Source organism: Gopherus flavomarginatus, chromosome 7, assembly GCF_025201925.1.
Source record: "Gopherus flavomarginatus isolate rGopFla2 chromosome 7, rGopFla2.mat.asm, whole genome shotgun sequence".
In the NCBI taxonomy this organism is placed as follows: domain Eukaryota; kingdom Metazoa; phylum Chordata; order Testudines; family Testudinidae; genus Gopherus; species Gopherus flavomarginatus.
In genome coordinates this window covers 115,357,123-115,385,078 of record NC_066623.1, presented here as the reverse complement: position 1 = coordinate 115,385,078, position 27,956 = coordinate 115,357,123, and the positions used below count along the sequence as shown (strand labels likewise).

The 27,956-nt window shown below is 61.7% G+C and overlaps 1 protein-coding gene across 1 annotated transcript; it reads left to right on the top strand.

Moving 5' to 3' along the window:
* The first annotated feature begins 15,665 nt into the window (after positions 1 to 15,665).
* ARTN (artemin) lies at positions 15,666 to 27,688 on the top strand. The gene is made up of 4 exons (XM_050961264.1): positions 15,666 to 15,756; positions 24,592 to 24,659; positions 24,903 to 25,092; positions 25,601 to 27,688. The coding sequence occupies exons 1-4, from the start codon at positions 15,666 to 15,668 to the stop codon at positions 26,023 to 26,025; spliced, it is 774 nt and encodes a 257-aa protein (XP_050817221.1). The 3' UTR covers positions 26,026 to 27,688.
* The last annotated feature ends 268 nt before the right edge of the window (positions 27,689 to 27,956 follow it).

Here is a 27,956-nt window from a genome sequence, read left to right as displayed (position 1 = left end):
CCCATCTCCTCTGAGATGCTGTCAGAGACCCACACACACACACTGTTGTGACCTTCCCACCTCAGTGCAGGTGCTGGGAGGGGAAGAGAAGTGCAGAGATGGGACATGGCACCAAAGAGGGTTGTTTAAAGGTCTGTTAATTGGCATTTACCCAACTGTGATGGGAGCTCTTCTTAACTGACATGCTGGCCAGGTGCTCAGGGAAGCCACCAAGAAAGGGATAGGGCCAATGTATGATTTAGTTGGTGTTGGTCCTGCTTTGAGCAGGGGTTGGGCTAGATACCTCCTGAGGTCCCTTCCAACCCTGATATTCTAGGATTCTATGACTGCTTCACAACACCTGTGAACGAGAGCAGAACCAGCCAGAACCCAGCATTCACTATGCATAGTCTGCATGAAAGCCAGCGGTACAATCAAAGCACTGCAGAGACACTTCCTTTGGTATGAATGAGCAGCAGGCCCTTACCCTGACCCCTCGATTGTCCCACGCTGCGGTTGCTCACGCCAGAGGCTCGGTGGCTCTTTGTATTTTACCCAGCTGAAGTATTTGAGCTCGTGGAGTTTTTAAAATAGTTTTAGTTTCTATTTTTTGAATTTCCCCTGTAGGCACAGAGGCCTTGTAGAGAGGGCAGAACTTTTGTGGGCTTCTCCATGGCTGTGTCACATCAATTCAGTCATATCCCAGAAGCAATAAAACTATCAAGCTAGCCCGGTTGGTCTCTTCATTCTGCTCATTGGTCTCCCTCCCGCCCTCTCCTAGAAGAGGTGTTGGGGGGAGGACTTGCCTGCTGTTTGCCTGTAACTCTCCACAGGTGGTGCCCCTGTATGTTCATTAACCCTTAAAGACCTGCATGAAAAGGTAACTATAGGACACTGCTCCAAGAGTGCAGTTCACTCCTGCACCTGCTGTCCTGGATTCCGTGCCTGCTTGTCATTGGCATTGCATGGAGAGACCACGGGCGTTTCCCTGCAGCACCAGCACACTTGGAAATTCAAACTGTCCTGCTCCCCAGTGATGCATGGGGAAGATGGGCAGGATTTTAATTGCAGCCAGCAGCAAGCGTTTCACCTAGTGCTGTGGGACCCAGGCCTGCTGGGTACCAAGGAGAAAGTGGTGGAAGAGCCAGCAGCAGAGCCATCCCAGAAAGAACATTTCTAATCACCCTCAGCAGCAGTTGGTAGCTGTGCAGAACCTGGGCTTCTTTTAGGGCTGTCATTGCCACAGTACTAGGCTGTAGGAGAATGAGACTGGTGAGGTCTGTACAGCCGGACGTGCTGCTGCTGGCAGGGCACATTACACACACACACAGCCTGCCAGCCTGTGCTTCCTGGGAGTACGTGAGCACTGGGCCATGCCTCTGGCTCACATGAGCTGCTGCTAATGGTGGCTCTGACGCCTGGGTTCTCCGATTCCACTTATAACCCAGGATGCACTTCCAGAGGCTGTTGAAATGCTTTGACACCTGGTGCAAAGTCTGACTCCTGCTAGTGTCTATCGGGCGTGGGTGGGAGGATTTGGGGTAAACGGCCCACGTAGGACTCTGAGCCACGCCACACGAGGTGTTGTACAGCATTGAGCTTCTTCGCAAATGTTACTGGGAAGCGGGGCCCGACGGTGGCCATGCCTGAGCATTTGTTCACCTCACCTCCAGCCACCAACTGCTGCCCCTACCTCCTCTGCAGGCTCCGTACCAGCATCACTGTTCCTGGGAGCACGAGTAACAACAAAGCCTGTCTGAGGGGCCTGTCATTCCTCCCACTTCCGAGAGCTGCCCGAGTGCCCAGCTAGCAGCTTGGTGGGATATAACCGAACCGAAGCTGCTCCCGCGCTGCTCTAGCACAGACGCCGCCCTGCCGGCCCTGGTCCATGTGGTGACTTTGTGTTCCTGACTGGCACAAGGCCTGGCTCGCCTGTAACCACACACACAGTAGCAATGGCTGGGTCGGGAGCCAATTAGCCCAAAGGAATACAAGACTAATTAGGATTAATTAACATTTGAACAGCACTTTGAAATGCTAACACGCAGCATGAGGCTGCTGTTCAGAGTGTGTTTGTGGCTGCCTGCCGATGGGCACTGTAGAACCCGAAGCAGCTCCGCGTGGGTTCCTTTCTATGGAGGAAGAGCCAGACGACCTAGCTTAATAGAAACCTGGCCAGTGATGCCAGACACGGTAGGAAGAGCTGTGCCGTCCCTGCCTCTCGCTAGGAATCGGGGCGTTTGCCTGACACGAACACATTCTGGGTGTCTCTTCCTTTTTGTCATGCTATTGCCACAATGACAGCATCGCCTGCGTTGGGGGAGCCATGGGAAGGTCAGAAGATTTGTATTCTCATGTTTGTGGTGAAGAGAAAGACACACCGCAAATCCAGCGGTAACGCAGGACACTGACCTGCTTAGCTCACATGCCCATGTCACGAGGAATGTATGGCTGGAGAAACAGGAGGTGGTGAGTTAATGCCCTTCGGCAGAGCTCCCTGATGGTGAGCATCCACAGGGCACACTAGAGAGAGAGACAATGGGAAGGGGGCACAGGGACCAGTCCCCCAAGGTCATTGGGCTTCCTCTTCCTAAAGTGTTAGCACAAATAGCAAAATGCCACTAAAAGGGCTTTAGCCCCCTGGAAAGGCAAACCCGGGGCAGGCTCAGGAGTCTCTTCTTACTGTCCTGCAGAGACTGCAGATGCTGGTTCTCCAGGGAGCACTGGCAGGAGGAAGCACAGATACAGATTTTGCAAACACAGGAGCCAATCGGCATCCTGCCGGCAGGAGGGATAATTCTCCAATTCAGAATAGGAGCCACGGGGGGGGGGGGGAGGAAAAGCAAAAAAGAGCCAGTTCAGATCCTTTGAATACATGCTTACGGGGACAGTGTCCAGTTTAGATCAGCCTCCGAATGCAACCCCTAAGAGGGAGAATCAGAGTAGACATCCTCCTCACCAGCCCCAAACAGAATCTTACATTCCTCTCAACGCTGCCTTGATAGATATCAGAATGGCCACACTGGGTCAGACCAATGGTCCATCAAGCCCAGTCTCCTGTCTGCCAACAGAGGCCACTGCCAGGTGCCTCGGAGGGAATGAATAGAACAGACCAGTCACCAAGTGATCCATCCCCTGTCATCCATTCCCAGCTTCTGGCAGTCAGAGGTTATGGGACACTCAGAGCATGAGGTTGCATCCCTGACCATCTTGACTAATAGCCATTGTTGGACCCATCCCCCATGAACTTATCTGGTTCTTTTTTTAACCCTGTTATACTTTTGGCCTCCACAACATCTCTTGGCAACGAGTTCCACAGATTGACTGTACGTTGTTTGAAGAAATACTTCCTTATATTTGTTTTAAACCTGATGCCTATTAATTTAATTGGGTGATCCCTGGGGCTTGTGTTTATGTGAAGAGGTAGATAATACTTCCTTATTTACTTTCTCCAAGTAGGAAGTAAAACCTAAGAAGCGGAACAAGGTGGCTAAGAAACCTTAAAATTAGATCAGTCTAAATCAGAGTTTGTTTCCCTTCCTCAGGTCAGTGCTGCACTGACCTCCCTAGCTAAGGACACAGCAATACCTTCAGAGGGAGACTCAAGTCCTGGGAATCCCACAGACCTGAGGATGGACATACCACTCAGGACACACTTTGAGACACCTGCACATCTCTGAGACCTTCCACTGAATCCACACGCTCAGTCTGAGCAGTATGGACCTGGATGGATGGTCTGTCTGACATCACTCAGATGCAGAAAACGCCTCGGTCTGGGGCTGCCTTCAGTTTGGACTCTTCTTTGAACGTCCTCAGCAATAGTTATGGGCTTCAGTACTGCTACCTGGTGGCATGTGTAAGGCAGATGTCCAGACTAAGTGACTTCAGATCAGTTAGTATTCAGGAGGGAAATTATATGGGGAATCGATGGATGAAGTGGTGTCTGACTTCTTAGATAAAGAGAAAATGACTCTGGCTCCTGCCCAGCCCCACAGTGGGGAATAAAAGTTCCTGTTGCAAACCCAAGCAGTCTTTTTAAGGCTTCCAAGCCAGCAGTTTAGCAGACGAAATGATTCCAGCTACTCCAGGTGAAGGTGGTCTAGAACCAGAGGTGGCCGCTCCAGAGGGTAACACATCCACTCAACTGTCTGGTCCTCTCAGACACCCAGCGTCTCCTCCAGCTTGCAGAGTGTTGGCCTCAAACCCCCTCCAACAAGTGGGTTCTGGAGATTGTCGAGAGAGAATGTGCCCTGGATCTCCTCTGTTCTCCTCCCAGATGTCACTGCTTAATGAGATCCCCCCCTGGCAGCTATCGACAAAGGAGAGGGTCTGTTGTCAACAGGCAGCCCATTCGTCGATCTTCGTCCGTTAGTCTAACCGAGTGCTCTCCATTTCCCCCTCTGGATCCCAGCATGCCTAGTTCAGGTCATCACTCTTTGGCCTGGCCATGAACCACAGGGTAACTGCAGATGTGTTCCTGGTCTTGGCAGCGGCAGGCACGAAGGAATGGGTCAACTCTAGCCATTCCTTGACAACCTGTTGCTGAGAACACCAGCCAGAGGCAAAGTGGCACAAAAGGACAACCTGGATCCTCAAGCACCACAGGTTTGTGTCCCTGAACTAGGAAAAGCGCCACCCACCACACAGCACGAGCTCCCCTCGGCGGTGCCGTCCCCTAGGCCAATATGAAGATGCCCCTGCCTCCACTCTTCTTTTGTGCACTGATACAACCAAGTTACGCATTACACTCAAGCTGCTTTTCGCTACCACCCTTGTACCTGCTCATTCAAATAATGTGTCCTCACCTGTTACCCTGCCAGTCCCTCTGGTCATACGAGGGGCTGTGTCTCTATGCTATCTCATAGGAATGTGCGTACGTAGTTACTGGAGAGCCCTGTGTGTTCATGTACCGACCTCTCCACTCTGGACTGGGCTGACCTGGTCCTGCCAAGATCTGCTTTGGTCCATACGCTTAGTCGTGCCCAGGGCTCCAGCAAGGCCTGTGGAGGGGGGCGGGGGGCGGAATCCACACAGTCTCACATGGGGGTTAGCTCTCAAGAGACAGAACAAATTAGCTGCTTTGGCCAGGACAGTCAGCAGCCTCCAGGACACTTCAGACCAGCCCCGATGTCCCTGCTGGGATGTTTGTATCACATGGAGGGTGCAGTCCGCTCGAGCGCACATGAAACCGCTCCACTCCTTTCTGCAGTTCCCGTCTCCTCCCGCCAGGACAGCCCAACTTCCCCAGAGCCCCATAATGCAGAACTCACCTGTAGGCAAGCTGGACAGACCTGTGCTTGCACTGATGCCAGCCAGGAGGGAGCGGTAGCTCACGTGCAGATGGTGAAGTCAACACAGACAGTTTGGACAGCATGCGGGATGCAAACGCAGTATAAACTGGGTAATGCTCAGGGCAATTCTCTAGAGACTCCGCATGGGTGAACAGCTCCTTGGTCCTGATCATGACAGACAATGGCCGGTGCCGACAGACAGGGTGGGGTGAGGGCTTCATCCCTGCAGAGGGAAGCCCGTTGGCTGATGTCCTGGGCAGAACAAACCCTCCAGTCTCTGTGAGTTCTACACGTTCAAGGACAGAAAACCACTGTGGCCAAAGGCAGAGTGGAGTCTTAAACCAGAAATGTTTCACTTCCCAGCGAGGAAAGTCAGGGTCCCACCGAGACCTATTCACAGCACACACACTTCAAGCTCCTACCTGCCCCAATCATCCATTCAGACTCCTCCAGATTTCACAAGCTGGACAACTCAGGCATCCCCGGATGCTGCCTTCAGTAGGAGAATGGTCTGCAGGATGGGCTCCCCATAGCAGAGGAGGAACTGAAAACTCTGTATCTACTCCCTTGTGACGCCTCCTTGAGGGCTCACGACTACAAAACCCTGTTGGGCACCAGGCCTGTGGGCCTTGCAGACACAAGAAAATAGGACAGTTTTATTTGACTTACTGAAAATATCCTTCGTCTGAGTTAGAAAGCCCACAGCTTCCCCCTCGCCCCCCTTCTTTGGAGGCTGTCCTGAGCTGTGGGATAAAGAATTCTGTTTGGTTTGTTCCAATTGGCTCAACAAGTTCTGCTCTGCAATAGGAATTGGTTGTTGCAACACACACAAGTTCAGTAAGAAGCGTGACAAAGTCAGGCCGGGCGGCTGCAGGAGGGTCTTGGGAGGCCGAGATGGGAGCCCTACAAAGTTAACGGCCCTTTTCCCTACAAGCTGAGAAGGGGTTACCTCAGGTCAGTCAGGGACACCTGATTCCAATTAAGGGCTGCCTGAGGCCTTTAAAAACCCTTCTCTGGGCACAGAAGGGGGGAGGAGAGAGAGAGAGAGAGAAGCTGCTGCCATGCTAGGGAAATGAGAGGCCAATGAGAGGCCGTGCGCCTTCCCATAGGGGAAACGGCCAAACCTGGGTGCCAGCCAGGGGAAGGTCTGACACTCGGGGTACCCAACAGAACGACACCCTGCTCCAGCAAGGAGGTGGCGAAAGGTATCCTCCTCCCGGGGTTTTTGTTTGAGAGACTGTTTGTTTGTTGAAGGATCACCCCTTAGGCTGACCCTCAGGCCTACCCTGAAAATAGGACAAAGGGAGCACAGAAGGGAGAAGGCAAAACCCTGCCCGGAGTGGGGCTCATTACCCCAGGCCTGCCATGGCCAGAGGGGGGCATAAGTCTGGCGAGACAAAGGAGATGCCTTGCCACACGAGCTTCAGGGCACGGGCCTGTTGTCCTTTGCTACAGACACTGTCTCAAGTGGTGGCTCATCAGTGTCGGTGGTGGTGCCTTCCCCAGTCAGTGACTGATGGGTCTGGTTCTGCTCCCTTAGCTGTAGCCAGGCTGAGAGGACCTGTTCTGTGTGTCAGACTCAGTTTTTCTGGACTCCCTCTGACTTGGGTGTCCAGTTTCCATGACACTTTGCATGTAGGTAAATCTTGGTATAAGCCAGGGCACAGACTTCAACCTACGCAGCCTTTTGGCTACTTTTTTTCTTGATTCTCCATGTTTCTACTGATGGAAACCACCAGTGACTAACCCGCTCCCCATCAGTTCCTCAGGGCCCCCCAGAGACAGCCCCAGCTCACAGACCTTCATGAACTTTTACTTAAGGTTGCTCAAGTGCCCATCCTGCCCAGCAAATGGCCGGGACTTGAGGTGCCGAGGTTAGTGGAGAGGCACACCACCAGCAGCCCCAGCTCCCACGTGCTCTGACCCCGCGACTCCTCAGGTCACACACTCCTAGCACCGAGCCTGGGAGTCCTGCTCATGCATGTCCCCTGAGCTCCCTCGGCCCGATGAAGGCAGCCTCGGGTAGCCATGCCTGTGAGATCACCAGCCACAAGGGGCTATTTATCCCAGAGAGTGCACAATTAATTGTAGGTTTTACCAACTCCAGGGTTTTTGCTGCCCCAGGCACATGCTTGGGACACTGGAGCCTAGAGCCGGCCCTATTACCAACCAGCTGGGCAAACCCCCATCAGGGATGGTCTAGGGGTACTTGGTCCTGCCTCAGCAGGGGCTTGGGCTGGCCCCACATTTCCATGATTCTGTTATGGGGGGACAGTCATGGCTCCCCAAGCTCCCAAGGGAGCCCTTCATGTGTCCCAACTGGAGCCTCGGGTGACGGACTGCCCGGCTCAGCCAGGCCCGGCTCCCCTTGGTGGTTGTGGAAGCCCTGCCTGAGGACTGAGGAGCTCTGGCAGCAAGGGAGAGCAGCTGCGAACCTACCAGACGGGCTGGGGGCTGGGCCTGCCTGGCAGCCAGGGAAGGTGAGTGCGAGAGGCTGCAGGAGTAGCTTGTCGGGACGCTGCCCAGCCAGCCCCACAGCTGCAGTCTTTAGTTGGGCGAGGCCAGGGAGCAATTTTCTGGGTGCTTCTGCTCCCTCCTGCTGTCTCCCTGACCCCGCTGCCCCCTCCACCTCTGCCAGGTTGGGGATTCGGCGAGGCGGGGATGTGGGGAGCAGCTGCTCCAGCCCAGCCTGTCTCTGACCAGCCCAGCCTCACAGGTGCAGAAGGAGGGGCAGGAAACCTGTAATGAGCCATTCTGGGATCTGGTGCCTGGGGAGCCCCTCGGTCACCCCCCTCAGACAGCCTAGCCAAGACGACTGGATCTATCACGTCCAAGCTTTCTGTACTTTGAAACCATGCTAATGCACTTCTGGCCGTTCTCATTAGCCATGTAAATGGCCAACGCTGCTGAGCCCTTGGTCTCCTTGAGAGCTTGTGGCAGTGAGTTGCACAAGTTAATCGTGCATTATGTGGAAAAACAGTTTGCCCCTTTAGGGGTCTCAGCTTGCTCCCTCTCCATTTCATGGGCTGTCCCTTGGACTGTGCATTACGCTAGAGGGTAAAGAGCTCCCAGTCTGTTTTATGGCCCTGCAGCATGGCCCCTCATTTGTCAGAGTCACTGAGCACGTGAGGTTACATTTAAAAACTGGGTTTTAACTGTTTGCACTAAAAGTAATATCAGCGCTTTTAATTGACAAGACTCAGTTTCCCTAAGTGGTAATTGTGAGAAATCAGGTGTGACTTCAATAATTATATGGATCTAAGGCCTTAGTGGGCCCCTCTGAGCATCTCCCAACTGTTGCTGCCTGGCAGGGCCAGCTGTGGTCTCCATTGAAGTCCAGAGAAGCTAAGGGACTTGCCCAAGGTCACACACAGTCTGTGGCAGAGCAGGGTCTCCAAAGTCCTCGTCTAGTGCCCGGCCTGCTGACACGTCCATCCTTTGCCCTCCCTTAAGTGAACAGCAAATTGCTCTGGTCGCTTTGGGGTGACTCCTGCTGCCTTCGTGATCCAGCGGCTGCTCGGGTTTCGGGAGTGAGCACGGGCTCGCCGGGGCTTGGACGGGAATTCAAATTGGCATCACTGTAACTGTGGCTTAATTCTTGCTCCTTTGGAAAGAGAAGTGGGAGCTGGTCTAATGCCAGACACATCCCATGCTGACTACGGCCCAGGAGAACAACTGTCCACCAGTGCCAGGGCCAAAGAACCCATCAAAGGGTTACGCTGCTTGCGGTGTCTTCTTCACCCCACACCAGCCTAGAAGGGGTTAATGAGTCTGGGAAGGGGCCAACTAGCTGGATAGGCCACAACTGAGAGGAATTAGGTGGCCTTAGTGATCCTGGAATGATGCTGGAGCCCAGCTGAGAAGGAGCTAGGGGGGCTGGAGCCAGGAAGCTGGCAGCAGAAAGGGGCTGCAGTGTGGACACCTGTGCGCTCTAGCCTTAGAGAGGGAAGGAGGACAGCAGGGGGAGAGGAGCAGCGTTGGGTCCTGGCCCTGAGGGAAGGGCATGTCCAGAGGAGGTGGAGAAAGAGCTGGATGGAGGTGAAGGGAATCTGTAGCAAGGTTTCGGACTGTGCAGCCCTTGGCTGCTGGTTGTGGGTCTGTGGCTGGACCCTATAGCAGTGGATGGGAAGTGGCCGACCAGGCAGTGGGGCAGGAGGCTGCCTAGGACAGTTGTCCAGTGGAACTTTTATACTCCAGAAGGAAAAGACGGTGACCCAGCCCTCGAGCTGAGCCACGAAGACAGAGCCCCCCGAGGCACAGAGTGAGGTGGCAGGACCCACCATGCCTGGCAGAGGAGGGGGTTGGACCTGGGAGGAGCTAATCCCCAGAGCAGCCAGGAGTTGGGGAGTGGACCTTGTGACACAACTGGGGTAACTTGGTCCAAGACCTCCCAGAGGTCGAGGTCCCCTGTGTACTGGAGGGGAGAGTGGCCCTACGTGTGCCTCACTTGACTCCCCATGGGGGTCGCAGTGGCAGTCCCCGCTGCCCCGTGCTGCTGCGCTCTCTGCAACTTGGCTTTTCTCCCAGGTGCAATAGCTGAGATCCAAGGCACAGACCCATGCTGGCAGCTCTGCCCTCCTCTGCCTCACAGAGGTGGGTGCTTGGCAGCTGTCATGCAGGAATCGCCAGCACCCTGTGAGCCAAGACCACAGTGGTGCAGCCGCCTGGTGACGGCCCAGGTGGAGCCAGGACCCAGTCGAGCTTGGAGCTGGCTTTGGCCCCTGCGTGGCCTCGGGCTGCAGGAGCCGGGTGAGGCACGCGGGGAGAGGAAGCATGCAGGAAAGGTCTGTGGTTTGCCGTGGTGACTTGCCTTGGTCTGCTGGGTTGGGCTGGGTTTGAAGCCTGCCCTGGCCTATGGGAACTGGGCTGATGCATACTGAAGTGTGCAGTGGTTGGAGCCCAGCTCTGAGGCAGCTGCGCTGGAATGCAAATCTTAACAAGAATTTCTGCTGACGAGGCCAGGAGGAGGAGCTGCTGCCCGTTCCCAGGGCCTCTCCCTGCAGGGCATGGACCACGTACGGTGCTTCCACCTGGCTGGCTGGCTGCCCCGCCTCATACACCAGCTCCGCTGGGGGCGCCTGCTGGGCCACCTGCTCGCTCCAGCCACCTCTGGGTTCCTGCTGGAGACTGAGCGCCTTTTTGTCTTTGCCTAACCCCCCTAGCCAGGCTACTCATGACGCCTCCAAGGATGGGCCCTGTGCCAGGCACTGCACAGAGCTCAGCCCTGCCCCCAAGGGACCCCCAAGTGGTGGCAGCTTGCAAGGAGAGTTTCCCCCTGTACCCTGCCAAGGCCTCTGGGCTGTGTCCTTTCGCCAGCCCGTTAGTTTCCGGTGAAAACTGACTCTCTGCAAGGAAGGGCCAGTAGTGTCCCCTGGTGCCCCTGGAAAGTGTGGGAGCCATTTTCCTGTGCCCTGTCCCATTGCTCACCACAGAAACCCCACCCTTCTTCCCAGCATTTAACCCCTTGTGCACCCAGGCGGCTGTCTCAGAACTGACCAATCACAGCCATCTGCTGCCCAAGGAGCCTGCCCTGGATTCGAAACATCAGGTTTGTCCTAGGGCTAGAACCCCCCAGCCCTGGGCCTAGCAGGCTCCTTGCTGCTCTGCAGCACCTCGTTGGCTGCAGGTTTCAATGTCTCCAGAGCAGGACCCCTGCCCTTTCCCTGGTGAGCCCATGCTCTAGCCTCTCAGGGCTCCTGGGGTGCATGGCCGGAGCGATCTTTGGGGCCGGTGGCCAGCCCAGAGCTGCTGCAGGCACATCAGCCACCCTGCTGTGTTGCTGGGGCACGTGGAGCCCGGGGCCCTAGTGCTTGGACCTGTACGGGGCAATATTCTGCCCAGAGCCCCTTGGCCCAGGTCAGTGGCCAAGGTCGGAGCAGGCAGGCTGGGCCCAGTTGTTCATGGGACCATGTGGGGGGCAGTGGTGGCAGGAGCAGCATCCAGGACGGTGGGGCCAGGCAGCAGCCCCTCAGGATTACCACACCCCTATATTGTCTGTTGCCCTGAATCCTGCTCTTTGGGGGCTGGGGCTCTGCTGCCCCCTGTCGCTTCCCAAGGGCAGCAATGACTGCACCCCCCCCAAAGCAGAGAAGGGCTGGCCCAGCACCGCTGAGCAGAGCCGGGCCTGGCCCATGAGCACTTCTCTAACCCCACGGGGGGCCCCAGCAGACTCCCAGCCCTGGCTGCGCCCCACACCCCCCGTCTGGCTTCTCCTCTGCTTTGGCTCCCCCCAGGGACCCTGCCTGATTCAGTCTGAGGAGCTGCAGGGTTTTCCTGCGCAACACCGGGGCTGGGACACTCGCCAGGGACCAGCGTGGAAACGCAGACCCTGCAGCCCAGCAGGCCAAGGAAGGGGCACCAGCAGACTCCTGCGCTGTGGCCGGGCTGTGCAGCCCTGGGACTGGGATTCCACACCTGTGCCCTGGGCTCGCTGGCGTCCTGCAGCCTCCAGCCCTCAGCCTGGAGCCGTTGGTCTTTGTTCCACTCACCAGCATGTTCCAGGCAGCCTCAGCTGCTTCCCTGTCTGTCCCCAGGCCTCTGCCTTCCCCAGAGAGCTGCACAGCTGTGACTGGCGCTGGGTGCAGAAGGAATCTGGGTGTCCAGCCTGGGGTGGGACCAGGCCCAGTTCCCACCTGCTCCAGTGGCTCACCCGGGCAAGTTAGTGCAGGGGGAGACTGGGCAGGGAGGCAGCTCAGGGGAGAGCCCACCAGGCAGGGAAGCAATGGGCCCCACCCGCCCTTTGGGATTTCCAAGTGAGGAATGACTGGCGCCGCTCCCCAACCATGTCCCCAAAGCACTCACGTGCTCCCAACTTCCCAGCGCTGCTGCCAGGCCTGGAGGAGGCAGCAGAGACCAGTAGGCACCTGTCAGCCCATCAGAGCCGTGCCCAGTGCACTGCCCCCTGCCCCCAACCCAACAGGGAGCTGTTAAGGAACGACACCAAAGGGCAATGACGGGGGCTGCAGCAGCAGGCCCTGGCTGAGCGGGGCTCCTGGACCCCCGGCTTGGCTCCGTGGGAAAGGAGAGGCAGCATGAGCAGCGGGGGGGAGAAAGGGGGCAGATCTGTTAGAAACCAGCCAAGCCCGATGGAAACATTGTCAGTGCTGGCGACTCCAGCATGGGCCCTGGGCACTAGCGCCCTGTTCAGTGCCCACCTTCGTGCCAGGCTGAGCTGGGCCCCAGGCAGGGCTAGTCTAGCTTGGGGGCCGGGCCCTGCTGGGTTTGGCTTTGCTGTGGCTCTGAAGGGCCACGCCAGGTCAGCTCAGCACACAGCAGGGCAAAGCAAGAGGGATGTGGGAACACGGTTGAGCCTCAGGGCTCCGAGGCTAATCCAGCTGCATTAGGCAAATGGGTTCTGCGTAGAAAATGCCGCCGGCTGCAGCGTAAGAGGTGCCAGGCCTCAGGCCCGCGGGTGTTAGTGTGGCAAAGGGGCAAAGGGGAGGGACAGACCCGAACTGGCCACGCTCAGGCTAGTGTGCAGCAGCCCGAATGGCCATGGTGAGGCTGGCCTGGCGCCAGCCCGGTGTGTTACGTGACCGTGTGTTCCCTACGCTCACAGCGAGCACAGGGCCCGTTCCAAGAGCTGGTTAAAGTGAAGGGAGCCCAGCCCCGGGCAGCTGTGCACCAGCGACAGAGCAAAGGGGGGGCCCTGCCGAGGGCCGGGAATTCGCAGGCCGAAGGGCTGTGGGAAAGTGCAGGAACAGCCTCGCGCTTTGGCCTGGCTGAGGAGAGACCGGCCACAATGGGATTAAGCACAAAGGTGCCCAAGAGGTGAAGCGACTATTTACGTGGGCTCAGCGGTGTGAGCGGATTACGCCGGGTGGTTTATTCGGGGTGGGTCCGGGAGCACCTGGGGGAGCAATAAGGGGGCAGGGCAGAGACAGGCAGAGGGATCACTGGAGGGGCTGGGCGCACAGCGGCAGGGCAGAGGTTCTGCAGTAATGAAGTGAGCGGCGCGAGGAACTGAGGACTCAAAGGGGCATTTGGGAGCTTTCTCCCTGGGCACTACTGTGGGCTCACACCCACTGCTGGGGTGAGGGCTGGGCAGCTCAGAACCATCCGCTGGAACAAAACCTGAGAGAACATGAAGGGTCCTTGTGGCCGCCCAAAGGGGGTGTCGGGCTGGAGAGGCTGGGATCTTGGTGCTCAGACATTCCCAGAGCTGCTGCCCAGCCTAGCACCTGAGTCTGTTACCCAGAATCCCCTGGGGCCCCATCCTAGCACCCCTGTCTCTGTTACCCAGAATCCCCTGGGGCCCCATCCTAGCACCCCTGTCTCTGTTACCCAGAATCCCCTGGGGCCCCATCCTAGCACCCCTGTCTCTGTTACCCAGAATCCCCTGGGGCCCCATCCTAGCACCCCTGTCTCTGTTACCCAGAATCCCCTGGGGCCCCATCCTAGCACCCCTGTCTCTGTTACCCAGAATCCCCTGGGGCCCCATCCTAGCACCCCTGTCTCTGTTACCCAGAATCCACTGGGGCCCCACTTCTCTGTTACATGATTTGGCCCAAGCAAACCAGGACAATAAAGGGAAAGGCCTGAACTTGAGCAAGGCTGTGACTGTCCCGCGGGGGGTCGGGGGTTCCGTGTGTCTGTCCCTGGCGGGGGGGGGGGGTTGTCCACAGGGCTGGCGCTTCCATTTAGAAGACCTAGGCCGTCGCCTAGGGTGCCAGGATTTGGGGGGGCGGCAATTTTGCGGCAGGTCCTTCACTCGCTCCGGGACCCGCCGCTGAAGTGCCCCAAAGACCAGGAGCGCAGAAGGACCCCCGCCTAGGGCACCAAAAACCCTGGCGCCGCTCCTGGTTGTCCGTGTGTCTATCCGGCTGGTGGGGGAGGTGTCCATGTGTCTGTCCCGCTGGCGGGGGGGGGGGGTCTGTGTGTCTGTCCGGCTGGCGGGGGGGGTCCGTGTGTCTGTCCCTGGCTGGGGGGGGGTGTCCGTGTGTCTGTCCCGCTGGCGGGGGGGGTCTGTGTGTCCCTGGCTGGGGGGGGTGTCCGTGTGTCTGTCCCGGCTGGCGGGGGTGGGGGGGTCTGTGTGTCTGTCCCTGGCTGGGGGGGGTGTCCGTGTGTCTGTCCGGCTGGCGGGGGGAGTCTGTGTGTCTGTCCCTGGCTGGGGGGGGGTGTCCGTGTGTCTGTCCCGCTGGCGGGGGGGGGGTCTGTGTGTCTGTCCCTGGCTGGGGGGGGGGTGTCCGTGTGTCTGTCCGGCTGGCGGGGGGGGTCTGTGTGTCTGTCCCTGGCTGGGGGGGGGTGTCCGTGTGTCTGTCCCGCTGGCGGTGGGGGGTCTGTGTGTCTGTCCCTGGCTGGGGGGGGTGTCCGTGTGTCTGTCCGGCTGGCGGGGGGCGGCGGGGGCTGTCTGTCTGTCCCCTGGCGGGGGAGGGCTCCCGGCCCGTGGGTGCCCCCAGCTCCGCCCCGCCCGGGGATCAGGTGACGGGGCCGCTGGAATTTGACACCAGAAGCGGCCGGGCGAGGAGGATGGAGCCGGCTCCTGCCTCCCAGAGGCCGCCCGCGAGCCCCGCCGGCAGCCGCAGGTCCGAGCCCGCCCGCCCGGCCCCGGAGCCGCTTCGCCCCGCTCGGTGAGTCCCTGCCCGGCCCGGCCCCTGGTCCCACCTGCCGGCTCCGGGAGCCCCGGCCCGCCCGGCTCTAACCCGCCTCCTCTCCCGCGCAGGGCGGCGCAGGCAGCGCCGGGCACCTGCCCCCCGGGGCTCGCCATGCGGACAACGTGAGCCGGCCGGGCTGGGCGGCGAGTCCCGGAGCCCGGCCATGGCCCCCGGGGCCGGCTGAGCGCCGGAGCCCCCCCGGGGATGCGCCCGCACCGCAGCCAAGAGGTACCGGGTGGAGCCTGGGTCTGTCCGTCCCAGGACTGGGGAGGGGGTCGGTCCCGGGACTCGCGGGGGGTCGGTCCGTCTGTCTGGGGGGTCGGTCGGTCCCGGGACTTGGGGGGGGTCGGTCTGTCCCGGAATGGGGGAGGGGGATCGGTCGGTCCCGGGACTCGGGGGGGGGTCGGTCTGGTCGGGGGGGTCGGTCGGTCTGTCCCGGGATGAGTGGGGTCGGTCCGTCTGTCTGGGGGGTCGGTCGGTCCCGGGACTCGGGGGGGGTCGGTCTGGTCGGGGGCGGGCCGGTCGGTCTGTCCCGGGATGGGGGGGGTCGGTCCGTCTGTCCGGGGGGTCGGTCGGTCCCGGGACTCGGGGGGGGTCGGTCTGGTCGGGGGCGGGCCGGTCGGTCTGTCCCGGGATGGGGGGGGTCGGTCCGTCTGTCCGGGGGGGTCGGTCTGTCCCGGGACGGGGGGGGGTCGGGCTGGTCGGTTTGTCGGTCCCGGGACGGGGGTGTCCATCGGTCGGGCTGGTCGGGTCAGGAACCCCGGTGATTTTGTCCCTCTGGCGGCCGCAGGGAGCGGACTCGATGCCCGCCAGGGACCGGTGCCCGGGGCCAGAGGGAGGCGCGTCCCAGCCGCGACCCCCGGAGCATGTTCCGCAGGCTCGCGGCGCGCACGGTGAGTGGAGTCGGGCCCGGGGGCTGGGGGCGGAGGTTTCCCAGGCCGGGGTCCGCTGCAGCCGTTTCCCTAGACTGAGACCCGAGCTGCAGCCGCCCTCCCCGGGCAGCAAACGTGGGATTGTTGTGGTAGGGTCGCGCCGCCGCGGGGTGGGGGCGGGAGCTGTTGTGGTAGAGTCGCCCCCGGGGAGGGGGGAGGGTCGCGCCCCCGGGGGGTTGTGGTAGGGTTGCTGTGTGCAGCCTGCCCTGGGCTGTGTGCAGGGGGGGGGGGCCCTGAGGTGGGTCACTCTGGGGCTGCCCCCAGTCAAGGCACACGTGGCCTCACACGCTGGGCCCAGCTGAGCGGAGCCACTGCGGGCTAATCCCCTGTTTAGCCTCTGGCAGCTGCCCAGATTAGCTGGGGCAGGGGCCTCCCTCCTCCACTCCCTGGGACTGTGCCTTGTCCCCCCCCCCCCCCGCCCTGCAGAGCGTCTCCTTCCCAGCCTTAGGGGCAGCCTGGGGCTCTGCTGGGTGGGCTAAGCCCTGCTGGGACCACCTCCGGCAGGACACTTCCTTCCCCTGCCCAAGGGGTGGGTGCAGAGGCTAGGCTGGAGGTGCCCTGGCCCGGGATCTGTGGGGCAGGTGTGTCTCCATGTAGCACCTCTGGGCCCCGAGGGAGTGCTGGTGTCCCTCTCCAGAGCCCTCGCCGGCGGACTCGGGGACGAGAGAAGGGGGCAGCGTGGGGCAGAGCAGGGGCCTCCGTGCTGCCTCATGTTCTGGTTCCCAGGGGTTGATTCATGCCTCAGCTATGGGTGGCAGGGACCTGGCAGTTCTGTCATCGGCCACTTGACGGTTGAGTTCCTGTGCACGTGCCCCGGGCTGTGGAAACCTGCCAGGACATATCTCGCTGGGGATGTGCCTCCTTGTGCCCAGGGCCGGTGCTTCCGTTTAGGTGACCTAGGCAGTCGCCTAGGGCACCAGGATTTGGGAGGGCAGCAGGCTGCTCCGGCGTGCCTGCGGAGGGTCCACTGGTCCCGCGGCTCCAGTGAAGCATCCACAGGCACGCCTGCGGCAGGTCCACCAGAGTCGTGGGACCAGCGGACCCTCCGCAGGGACGTCTGCAGCAGGTCCACCGGAGCTGTGGGACCGGCAAGCCGGCCCTGCGCCTAGGGCGCCAAAAACCCTGGCACCGCTCCTGCTCGCGCCCCCACCCTCAGCGAGCGGCCTGGAGTCACTCCTGACTCTCACCCAGCCTGACCTGCCAGCTCCCCTGGCCTGGCTGGAGAGTGGGGTTAGCACAAGGCTTCTTGTTGGGCTCTGGCTGTGGGCAGAGCCTGGGGCTGCGGGAGCCTGGCCGTCCTGGGGCTGCTCGGTGCCACCCCGGGCTCTGACTGTGGTTTAGGGGGTATGCGAGGCTGTGGTTGGGTCGGCCCCACACAGGAGGATGGGCTGGGCGCTGGGTTCCCATCTCAGCCACGGAGCTGGTGAGTTGGGCCCCGTGGAGACAGCCCTGCAGGCGGGCGTGAGCCGTGCTGGAGGCGTTGGGCGTCTGTCTGTGAGGTGAGCAGGACACCAGGCCCTTGGGCCGCTTCCAGCCCATGGAAGGCTTCACGCTGACATTTCGAAGTGTTTGTGTAGGAACGTAAACATAAATCTCCCTCCTCCCTTCCTCTGGAAAGTTTCTCCCGGAGCAGCAGCTGGAGCTCTGACTTGTCCGGGCAACGCACGGCTCTGCAGCCCCTTTCTGCAGTGTGCTGCCTGCGGAGGCCGGGAGAGGGGAAGCCCCAGGTCGCTCTTCCAGCCGTGCCTGGTGTGGGAATGAGGCGTCCTGAGGCTGTAGCCCCTGGGAGGGAAGAGGATGTAAACATCCTCTGGTCTGCAGGGACGATTCTCCAGCTGGCTCAAAGGTTTCCTCTCCTCCCCGACTCCAGCAGGAGGGACCAGGGACCCTGTCCCATAGCCCATAGCCGCCTTCCTTCGCTGCATCGCCCTTGCGGTCTGTGGAAATCAGTCACTGGCAGGGACCTGCTGGGAGTGCCCAGTGCCTCCCCCTCCATCAGGCCTGGGCAATTTGTCCTTCCCTGTCTGCGATGGGTGTCTAGGCCCAGTGAAGACTGGGGAGAGCCCTGAGGGTCAGGGCAAAGGGCATGCAAGAAGCTTGGGGTGGCGGTTTCTCCAGATCTCTGGCAGAGTTAATGAATGTGTATTTGCTGCAGACACTCAGCTAATCCTACTAACTAGCACCCGCTTGCTGAGCTTGATGCAGCGTGGTCTGCCTGAGCCTGCAGCCAGCTCCAGCATCTCTGCTGCTGCTCATCACTGCTCTCCCCTCCCCCGCAGCTGTCTGCTGAGCTTACCTGGACCCTGGTCTGCTCGACTGCTGCTCTCCAGAGCCCTGGGGTGGCATTGATGGTGACCAGAAGCGTGTTGGCTTTACTTAGCTCTGAGCAGCAGCAGGCGTGGCCCTGGAGCTACTTGGGGACTGGGAAGGTAGCTCCACAATCCTCTTTCTGCAGCAGCCAGGAGACCCAAGGAGGGCTAGAGTCACAGCCACGGCCCCCAGCAGCCCTGGTCTCCAACAGGATGCACCTGGCTCCCCCAGAGCTTAGGTGGGATTGCCCCAGCAAAGCTCCTGGAGCAGGTCTCCCCCTCCCCCTGCGCTGCCCTTTGGAGCCTGGAGGCTGCTGGGGGCTGGGGAGAACAGTGTCTCCCTCCCAGCATGCAGATTGAGGTCATGCTAGCCAGAGGCTGGCAGTGTATATCTGAGGAGAGGGCTGCCACCCATGGAACTCCCCACACACACACACCCTGGCCCTATCTCCAGCCAGCAGAGCACAACCAGGCTGAGGGGGAGGGCCGGAGAGGTGCGCATTCATTTTCAGGGGCCAGGCGTCCTTTCAGGCAGATGTGCGTCCCAAAGAGTCTGTAGCCTGAATCTGCCCTGCTGCAGCCTGGGACTAGTGAGCAGGATGCACCCTGTGTCTCCAGCACACCACAGCTGCAGAGCAGGCCCCGGGGCCTTGGCTCCCCCGTGACTCTGGGTACCCCAGCCCCTCTGCACCAAGCACTCACCGGTCCATCCCTGGAGCCTGGCGGAGCCCAGGGCAGCAGGATAGAGAGGGTGCGGGTTACGTGGGGTTCTCATTGACGTGCCCCAAGGGAGTGCCATGGTTTGGGCCCAGCCCAGCGCCCCCAGTCCCTGCCCGGGGCCTGCCTTCCTGCACGAGCCACCAGCCCGATTCCGTCATTCCTCCGGCGTGGGCTGTGTCTGAATGTGCCTCGCCTGCACGCCACACGGTCTGCATGACCCCCGCCGGCTTCGGGTCAGCGCCTCTCTGCCTTTCTTGGGAATCCCCCGGGCAGCGTCTCTGGCAATGCTGGGCTCCATGGCCAGGTCTGGCAGAGAGAAAAGGAGCCAGGAGCCTGCAGGTGTAGCTTCAAAGGGAGGAGGAGCCAGCCCGATGTGAGCAGCCGCTCTCCAGGGGACAGAGCTTGGCAGCGACTGCCCAGCGCCCAGCTCTCCTGTCTCTGCGGGTACCGGGTACCTGAGGCTCGAGGATTCTGTCCCCCTCATAACGCCGCTGTCCTGCCTCCTTGTGCTGCATCTGCTCAGGTGTGGCACTTGCTTTCCAGCCCTCAAGGGGCCTGTCCTCCCTCCCCAGCCTTCCTGCCCCTCCCGCCGACCCTGCTGCCCTGGACAAGTCTGTGCTCTGCTCACTGCCTGCCTGACTGTTGCAGCCCCCCCAGCTTTGCCCTCCAGTCCTGGCTGCTCTGCCTCTGCCAGTTCCTCCTGTGACACCTGGTTCCCTTGGCCTCCTTCCGCACTGCCCACCTGGCCCTCTGCACTCCGCGGGGCTGGTGGCCCAGAAGCCTGGGTTCTGCCTGCAGTGCTGTGAGCTGGCAGCTGTAATGGTGCCATGTGCACTCTCACCCTCCCTGTGCTTTGCCAGGCACCTTGTCTGGCTCAATCCTTTGATCCCACGGCTGTGAGCAGCCTCCCAGCCATGGGCACCATGCTGGGGCCCTTCCTTCCCACAGAGGCTCCAGGCACCCCGGCCTTTCCCTTCTGTCGCCCCCCGGCTGCCTGCCTTTGTGTTATGTCCCACTTGAGTCACTAAAACCTGCTGTTGGCAAGCAGGGCCGGCCGTGCCGTGCTCTGTCACCCCACCAGCAAGGTACTCTTTACGGGAGCTATTCTCTATGGGCCTGTCGAGCCAGGGAACCGGGTTGGGAGTGGCACGTTCCAATCCACAGGCTGAGGAGCTGTTGGAGGAGAAGCCCCAGGCTGGCTCCCGTGGCAGGAGGGGCTGGGAATCCCATATCCGGACCAGCTGCCCTTCCATGCTGACGGGGTGGCGTGACCTTGTCCTGTCCTCCATTGTGGACAGCTCCAAGCCTACCAGGGTGGGCTCCCGGGACAGGTATTTCCCACAGACCTGCCTGTCTCTGTTGCCCAGCGGCAGGGGGACAAGCCCAGAGCTCAGGTCTCCTGTGACTTGGTGATTGAGGCCAGGGCGGCGGCTGCAGTTAACAGGCCTGCTGAGAAGACGGCTGGGCCAGCACCTCAGGCAGGTGACTTGTGGGTTTGTGTGTCCTTGTGTTTCCCCAGGTGTGACTCTGCCCCCATCCCAGTCCCCGAGGGTGTGGGCACAGCTAATGGGGGGCAGGGGGAGCCATTCTTGCTGGAGCAGATTCGGGTCTGTCCTGGGTTTGCTCCTGGGAGGGGCAGAAGCTGCCCGCCCGGCCTCTGGGTGTCTGCACTGCCGGGGCACAGTGCCCTGCTCTGAGCTCTGCCCCAAGTGTCTGGCACAGGTGGGCACGCCTGGCCTGCGGGGAGCCGGCGGCCCCCTCTGCTGCCCACAGCCCCTGACAGCTGGTAGGGGTGGAATCGCTCCTTCCAGCAGAGCTGGGCTCTGAGCTCAGCCTCTGCTGGCTCTGGCAAGGCAGCTGTGCGGGGTGAGGCGTGGGCAGCGTGTGGGCACCCTGCCAGGTGACCGACTGCCCGTTCGCCTCCCTACCCGACCCGCCCATCCCCCTCGGGTCAGGCTAGGGCCAGAATCCCCTTCGCTGCGTCGAGGGGGGTGACCCGGGAGGCTCATGTCTGCCAGCACTTGGGGTCGCTGGGTGCCCCTTGGCCCCTGCGGATCCTCCCGCCTGTGAGGTGCTGGCCAGTTAGTGTGGGACTGGAGGTGTCCATGTGGGGCTGGCTGGCCCCCGGGGGCGTGGGAAGGGATGGGGAAGGGGGGATTCTCTCCGGATTGAGAGTGACAGGGTGAAGGGCCGGCACAGGCTGGGTTTGTGCTGCCACCCACAGGGCTAGTGGAGAATTGCAGCTCAGCCAGCCGTGGGATACCGGAGTGGGACCAACCTGGCAGGGCCGGTGGCGCCCAGATCCCCACGCAGGGAGGCTCCCAACCACCCCCAGGACCAGCTGCAGCTGGGCAGAGACCCTGCTGGCATCTCTAGCAGCACTGGCCCCACAGCCAGAGGGGATGTGGCCGGGCCCCGTCTCCCCTGAGGCTTCGGAGGGGCCCAGCCGGAGTTGACTGCCCACAGCACTCGCTCCACACTGGGCCTCGGAGCAGGGCTGGCACATGGGCTAGGTACCCACTGCAAAGGCCTGGCCCAGGCCCTCTTCTCTCAGGCTGGCATCTCCTTTCTCCTGTGCAGCTGCAGTGCCTTGGCCCAGTGGGTTACAAACAGTGGGGGCTGGGGCCGAGTCCAGGCGTTGTTCCGGGCTGCCTGGGGCTGGGAAAGTCACAGGGATGGCATGTGGCTTTCCACACACTGCTCAGAGGGTCTGAACTGCTTTGGCTGGCCCAGGACAGTTGCTGGGCTGGGGAGGGAGTGGTCGCCACCCAGGGGGTTGCCAAAGGCCCTTGTGGATTCCCTTGGCCAAGCTCCAGCCACGGCTCTGCTGCCAGCACCGCTCTGCCTTCCCGCAGCTCCAGGGCTGGGGATGCAGGCCGAGCCGGGTGGACCATGGGAAGGCAGCTCAGCCACTGGGGAGGGGTTAGCTCTGGGTAGGGCAGGTAAAGAGGGCACTGCCCGTCTCCATTGACCTGGGGCCTGCCATGGGTGGAGTGGGGAGCAGCTGCAGTCCCCAGATAACGAAGCTTTCCAGCTGGATGTGACGAGCTGCCTATGTGCTGAGAGCCAGGGCACTTGTGTAAGTACCTGGCTGGCTTTCTGCTCTGTGGATCTGCTGGCAGTGGGCCACATGCCTGCCTGGCTGCTGTATGTGGGCGCAAGGAGTTGGGCCCGACTTCTCCTCCCTCTCCTGTCAGGGCAGAGGCCAGGCCAGGGATGCAGGTGCTGGGCTTGGGGTTAGGGGGCGTATCCCTCTACCCACGCCCTGCATCCTGCTCGTGGGGCTGGCTTGATGGTCCCCTTTCTCCTGTGGTGCCCATCCGTCACCAGCCATCAGTCTGCAAATGCAGGCCAGCCTGTCCTGCCATGGCCGGGCAGGGGCAATGAGACCTGATTCGCAGCCATGCACAGGCCCCCAGTTGTGATGCATTGTGGGTGATCCAGTGCGGGTCCTTGGGGATGGCCAGTTAATACTCACTGCACCTAGCCGGCTGCTCGAGCGCCCAGCAGCAGCCATTTCTCCTGCTTCTCCCGGGCACAGAGCAGGAACGGGCGGAGCTGGGCAGAGAGGGGTGTGTGTGTGGGTTGCAGCCCAGGGGCAGGGCCAGGCGCCACATGCAGCATGGGTCTATGGCCAGGAGATCTGCTCCGCCCTGAAGAGATGTGGGAATCCAGCTGCCGTGGCAGAAGGCACCATCTGGTGCTGGGCCATGTTCTGTGCAGGGGGTGCTGCTGGGTAGCTTGTTGCTGGGTTTGGCTTGGCTTGCTCAGGGACTTGGTGCCCATCGGATGAGTGTCCTAGAGCTGGTCTCTAGTGTGCTCAGGCACCTTCCTCGGGCTCCCCTGTTCTGCTCCTGGCATCTCCAAAGCACGGCAAGACTAGGGGAAGGAGGGGCTCAGGGCATGGCACTGACCTGGGTCGAAGCCAGGAGAGATGGGTAGGACTAGGGGAAGCACCGGATTAGCCCGTGGAACTCACTGCCACTAGATTCCAGAGGGCCACCAGATTCAGAGAAGGACTGGCCATTCCTATGGAGGAGGACCTCAGTTATGCTAGTGAGGAGTTAAACCCTCTTGACTGGGCTATGAGCCTGCCAGAGACATGCTGCGCAGGAGGGGCCCAGGCTGCTCCATCCTGACTCCCTCCCTCCTCTGGTGCTGGTGTGAAGGCAAGGGGGGGGGCTTCCCCTGGGGTTGGGGGTGTGGTTCCCCAGTGACCAGTGCTCTGGGCACAGGTATGCCCCCCATCCCATCCTTGGGGGGCTAGGAGCAGAGCTGGACCTTGCACCCACCCCCTCGAAATTCTGCCTTCAAACTGAGCCACTAGAGTCTGGGGCTAGGGGCACCTCCAGCTGCCCAGGCACCTCCCAGGGCTACCCAGAGGAGCTGGTGGGCTCTGGGACACCCCTGCTCCCCCCAGGCTCAGGAAGCGGCTCCCATGCTCTGGCCCAGCCTGCTCCTGCCCAGAGATTATGGGGACAGGGACATGGTGCCTTCTGGCTGCAGATCCTGCCTTGGCTGCAGGGTTCGTGTGCTCCACATGGGAAAGAGGCCTGGAGCTGGTCCCCTCTGCCTTTGTGGCAGAGCAGAGCCTCCTGTGCCTGCCCAGCTGGCCCCATAGCGGGCAGGGCAGGCAGGCGGTTCCTGGGGGGGGGCGCAGCAGGCCAGGTTCAGATAGCAGGGGCTGCTGGGCCTGAGCAAGGCTGGCAGGATTGTCCCGGGCTGGCTGGTCACATGGTGCCCCCCGCCTGCCTGCAGCACCCACAGCTGGAGGCTCTCTGCCAGCCCATGCTGCCTGTGGACAGCCCTGGGGCCTGTGTTCCCACCCCAGCCCGATCAGAGGGGTTGGGTGGGAAGCCATCCATGGCCCCGCAGCCCTCCCCACAAGGAGCCATGCTCACACTGGCTCTGGCAGCATGGTGGGCTCCCCTGCCTGTGGGGTTTCCCTGGAGAGGGAGGGTCATTGCAGGGCTTTGCACCCCCTGCCACCCCCATGGTCCTGCTGCCCGAACCCTGGCACCCCAGCTTCCCTGCCTCCACCACTGGGCATGACTCCTCCTCTCATGTGGGTCACAGCAGCTGGGTGCAGGGCTGTGGACATGAGACTGGCAGAGCTGGGCATACTCTGGCACCTAGAGACCACAGCGCTAATGGATCTCTGAGCTCGGGTCCCACCCTGAGCAAGGAAAAGGTTCCCAGGGAAGGGCCTTGGGAACGGCACCACCAGTACCCTGATCTCCTGTCAGGGGGACCCTGGCAGTCCAGCCTGTGCCAGTCAGGGGAAGCCACGTTCCCAGGGCCCTGGGAAGAGGGCCCAGGCCAGAGCACTGGCACTAACCCCTGTTGGGAGCCCATGAGCTGGCCAGCTGCTAGTTACAGCCCCAGGGACCCACGAGGGGGATATTGGGGGTCGGAGGGCTGTATGGGGTGTTGGCGGGGGTCAGTATTGGGGTGGAGGGCAGTGAGGGGAAGGTGGGGGGTTTGATGTTGTGGGCGGGGGGGTATGGGGCTATGTTTACTAACAGGCTAGAGGGAGCTGTGTCCTGACCCCCGCACCTTACGTTAGTCCAGCCCCCCCCGGGAACGCTGCCTGTCCGGAGCGAGGCAGGGGCCAGGCATGTGGGGCTGAGGGGTGAAGGTGCCATGTGTCCAGGGCAGGGCGTGGTTGGCCGAGTGGGATGGGTGGAGAAGCCCTGTGGGTGGGTTTCCTTCCCCGGCATCCCCAGCCTAGGGGCATTCACACTCACCCCCATCTTTGTGTTTGCAGACAGGATGGAGCAGCCAGCAGGGGGGCCGGCCTCCCCCCCCACAAGGACTCTGTGCCAAAGGCCCAGGGTGAGTGCAGCCCCACGGGAAGCAACGCACAGAGGGCTGGGGGCAGCGGGGCCCAGGCAAGGGCTATGCAGCCTTGGCCCTGCCCCCCTCCCCTGGCCTGCCCTCTCCTGCCCCACCCCAGCTCTGGCCCTCTCCTGGGCGGACTGGGAGCCCTGCCTTTGGGGCCGCCGTATGGAGTGCCCCATGCCCCCAGCCCGCACCCTGTGCGCGTTGCTGCCATGCTAAGTCTGTGCTGTGTTCCAGGAGGGGGCACTGTGGGGTGCCCTTGCCATCCTGTCACTGCTGAGCGGCGTGGCCACGGGAACCCCGCACACCTGGCACCGCAACACGACCCTGGGGGCTGCACCCACTGCAGGCGGCATGGGTACTGCCAGCCCTGGAGCAGAGGACAGCCTGGAGGCACCGCTCAGTGCAGTCTGGAGCCCCCTCTCCGGTAGGTGTGGGTATGGGAGGAGGGGTGAGCGGCAGGGCATGGGGCAGGAGACGGGCCAGGCACTAGAGGGGGCCTGGGGTCAGTATTGCTCAGGACAGGGCAGGCCCCTTGTGCCCCTGTGTCATGCCTCACGCTCCGGGAACAGAGAGCCCCATGGGCCCCAGCACTGCTCGGGGCCTGAGGCAGCAGGGCTACTGGGAGGGGGCAGGCTCCTGGTGACCCTGAGCCCCAGAGCTGAGGCAGGAGTGTGCCTCCCAAAGGGCCCTTGGCCACCCCAGGAGGGGATGGGCGGAGCCCAGGACAGTGGGACCTGACCCCAGGCTGTCACTAGGACTGAGTCCTGGCCACGGGAGCCACGTGGCATCTACCTGCCCGCTCTGAGCCCTGGCTGTGTGCGTGGGCAGGTGGGTGCTCCCTATGCTGCAGGTCCCGCTGGCATCAGACAGCCCCTCTGGGGACAGGAAGGAGTGGGGGGCACATACTCTGGCTGACTACCCTGTGTTCCCAGGGGACAACGTGACAGCAGCGGGGCTCGGGGAGGGGGAGCTGGCCAAGGACCTGCTGCTCCGGGCTGAGCGCTCGCCGCTGGGCCCCGCCAAAGGCAAGAAGTCAGGCCGACGCAGGGACGGCCCCAACTGCACTGTCCGCAGGCTGATGGTGAAGGTGCGCGACCTGGGGCTGGGCTTTGACTCGGATGAGATTGTGCCCTTCAAGTACTGCAGCGGGTCCTGCCACCGCAGCCGCAGCAACTACGACCTGACACTGGCCACCCTGCTGCAGGAGAAGGCCATCAAGCCAGGCCCACCGGGCCACGTGGCCAGCCATCCCTGCTGCCGGCCCACCCGCTACGAAGCCGTCTCCTTCATGAATGTGCAAAACACCTGGCAGACGGTGGAGAAGCTCTCTGCGGCTGAGTGCAAATGCATCGGCTGACTGGGCTGCAGGCTCGGTGCCCACTCTAAGCTCATGGCACTGCCTGCCTGGCGCTGCCCAGACTCGGGGCCCCATGGCATGTGGGGATATGCAAAGGCTGCCAGAGGAGCAGCTCAGTGGGGAGACGAGTTTGCCCTGCCCCGGGCGCTTGGAGAGGAGTCCTGTCTGCTGAGACCGGCGGGCAGCGGGACCCCCAGCGTGGGGCTGGTGGCAGCAGGGCGAGTCTCGTTGCTTGGGCTGAACACCGCCCCTCCCTCCACAGTCACTGGCCACCTGCACCCAGGAGTTTGCCAAGCATTGGCAGGGAGCCTGCCAGCTGGGCTCTGCTCACTGCTCTGCCATGTTCACTCAGCAGCCTCTGAGCTGTCGGCTCCAGTGCCAAACAGCCATCCTCGTCTGCTTGGCATGGCCTGCCCAACCCTCCCTGGAGTGCCAGCTGCAGGGCTGGCGTCCGCTCTGGTCCCAGCTCAACAACGGGCTTCCGGGACCCCCCACTGCCCAGGCTGGTGGCTGGGAACCTGAGCGCATCTGTTGCAGAGTCTGATGTGTGAGAACCAGGCAGCCGCTGTGCGCACTCTCCTGGTCCAGCTGCACCCCCTAGCACTAGGGGCAGAGCTGCCAGGCTAGGCCCTTGGCCGCATGGGTTCCCTGCTTGGTCCCGAGCCCTGGGGGATGCGTGACCCTGCAGGACACTGTCCCCTGGCTCCAGCTGGCACTAGCCCAGCTGCAGAGTGCGTGGAGGCAGCTGGCCCCAGGGCCCGGGCTGGGGCAGTGTGAAAGGCTGTGCTGACCTCTGAGCCCCATAAAGGGACAGACTCCTCATTGTGCTTTGGGGTGCACCCTTCCTAGCTGCTTGTGGCCTGGTCCCTTTCCCTGGGATTTAAACCCAGGACCAGCCTCCCACTCCCGGGGGGGAGTTTTTAGCCCCCTGTATTTCTAGGGGAAGAGCTGCCAGTGCTGTGGGAGCGAAGGGGCGCAGGGGCCTCCCAGGTGCTCCCCACCTCCTCTCGCCTGCTGGGGGAAGCTGGAGCTGAGCGTCCAGCCCAGGAAAGGAGGTGCAGGGCGCTAGAAACCAGGCAGGCCTGGCATCCCATTCTGTCCCTCTGGAAAACATCCCTGGCCCCTTGGGAGAGGGCAGCTGGGGGTAGGGGGCAGGGAGCTGTCCTTGGGGGCCCATTGGGGATCAGAGTGGCTGCAGCAGAGGAAAGTGCTGGGGGCCTGAGGGCTGCTGGCAGAGGAGCAGGTGCCAGCCCGGGGCTGCAGGTGGCAGGGACCCAGGCTAGGGCAGAGACCACAGCCAGGCATGGGCACCCCCTGCTGTGGGGCTGGGCAGCCTGTGTCTGCTCCCATGGGGAGCAGTGTCGGCTGCCCAGTGCTGGTGCCCATGCAGGGGAGCTGGGACGGCAGGGCACCCCCCAGCCATGCTGGGCACTGACTATTTATTACTCTAAGTTATTTATTTATTGGTCTCGCGCGGCGGCTCCTATTTATGACATTGGGCCGGACGTGGGGCGGGGCTGGGGGGGAGGCTGTTGCTGTAAAGCTGCTGGCTACGAAGGCCTGGGCCTGTGGCCGGCAGCCATGCCCCCCACCCCCTTTTATATTATTCTGACCGGTATTTGCATTTGTAAAGTTGGATAAACTCTATTTTTGTACAGTTGTATTTTTTTGTAGCAATAAAGTGATGGACCATGTGACTGAGTCTGTGCCTGGGGGGGGGACAAAGGAGGCTGCCAGCCTGCCCCACACTGCTGCCCCATCTCCCATGCTCCCGCAGTCTAACGAGTCTGCCCCTGGGCTATGACCTCATTTCAAGCCATACCTCCAAGGGCCACCCCCCCCCCCCGGCGCAGTCCCCAGGCCTTCCTGCCTCTGGGGTGCACCCGTGCCCTCTGTGTGACCCCTGCCCACCCCAGCATGGGAACTCCCCC

What these genes read in the sequence shown, in the direction of transcription:
- ARTN (XM_050961264.1), top strand. Translation starts at nt 15,666, where the DNA reads ATGCCCGCCAGGGACCGGTGCCCGGGGCCAGAGGGAGGCGCGTCCCAG. An exon ending in CTCTGTGCCAAAGGCCCAGG is followed by an intron (nt 24,660 to 24,902) that starts GTGAGTGCAGCC and finishes GCTGTGTTCCAG; the next exon opens with GAGGGGGCACTGTGGGGTGC. An exon ending in AGTCTGGAGCCCCCTCTCCG is followed by an intron (nt 25,093 to 25,600) that starts GTAGGTGTGGGT and finishes CTGTGTTCCCAG; the next exon opens with GGGACAACGTGACAGCAGCG.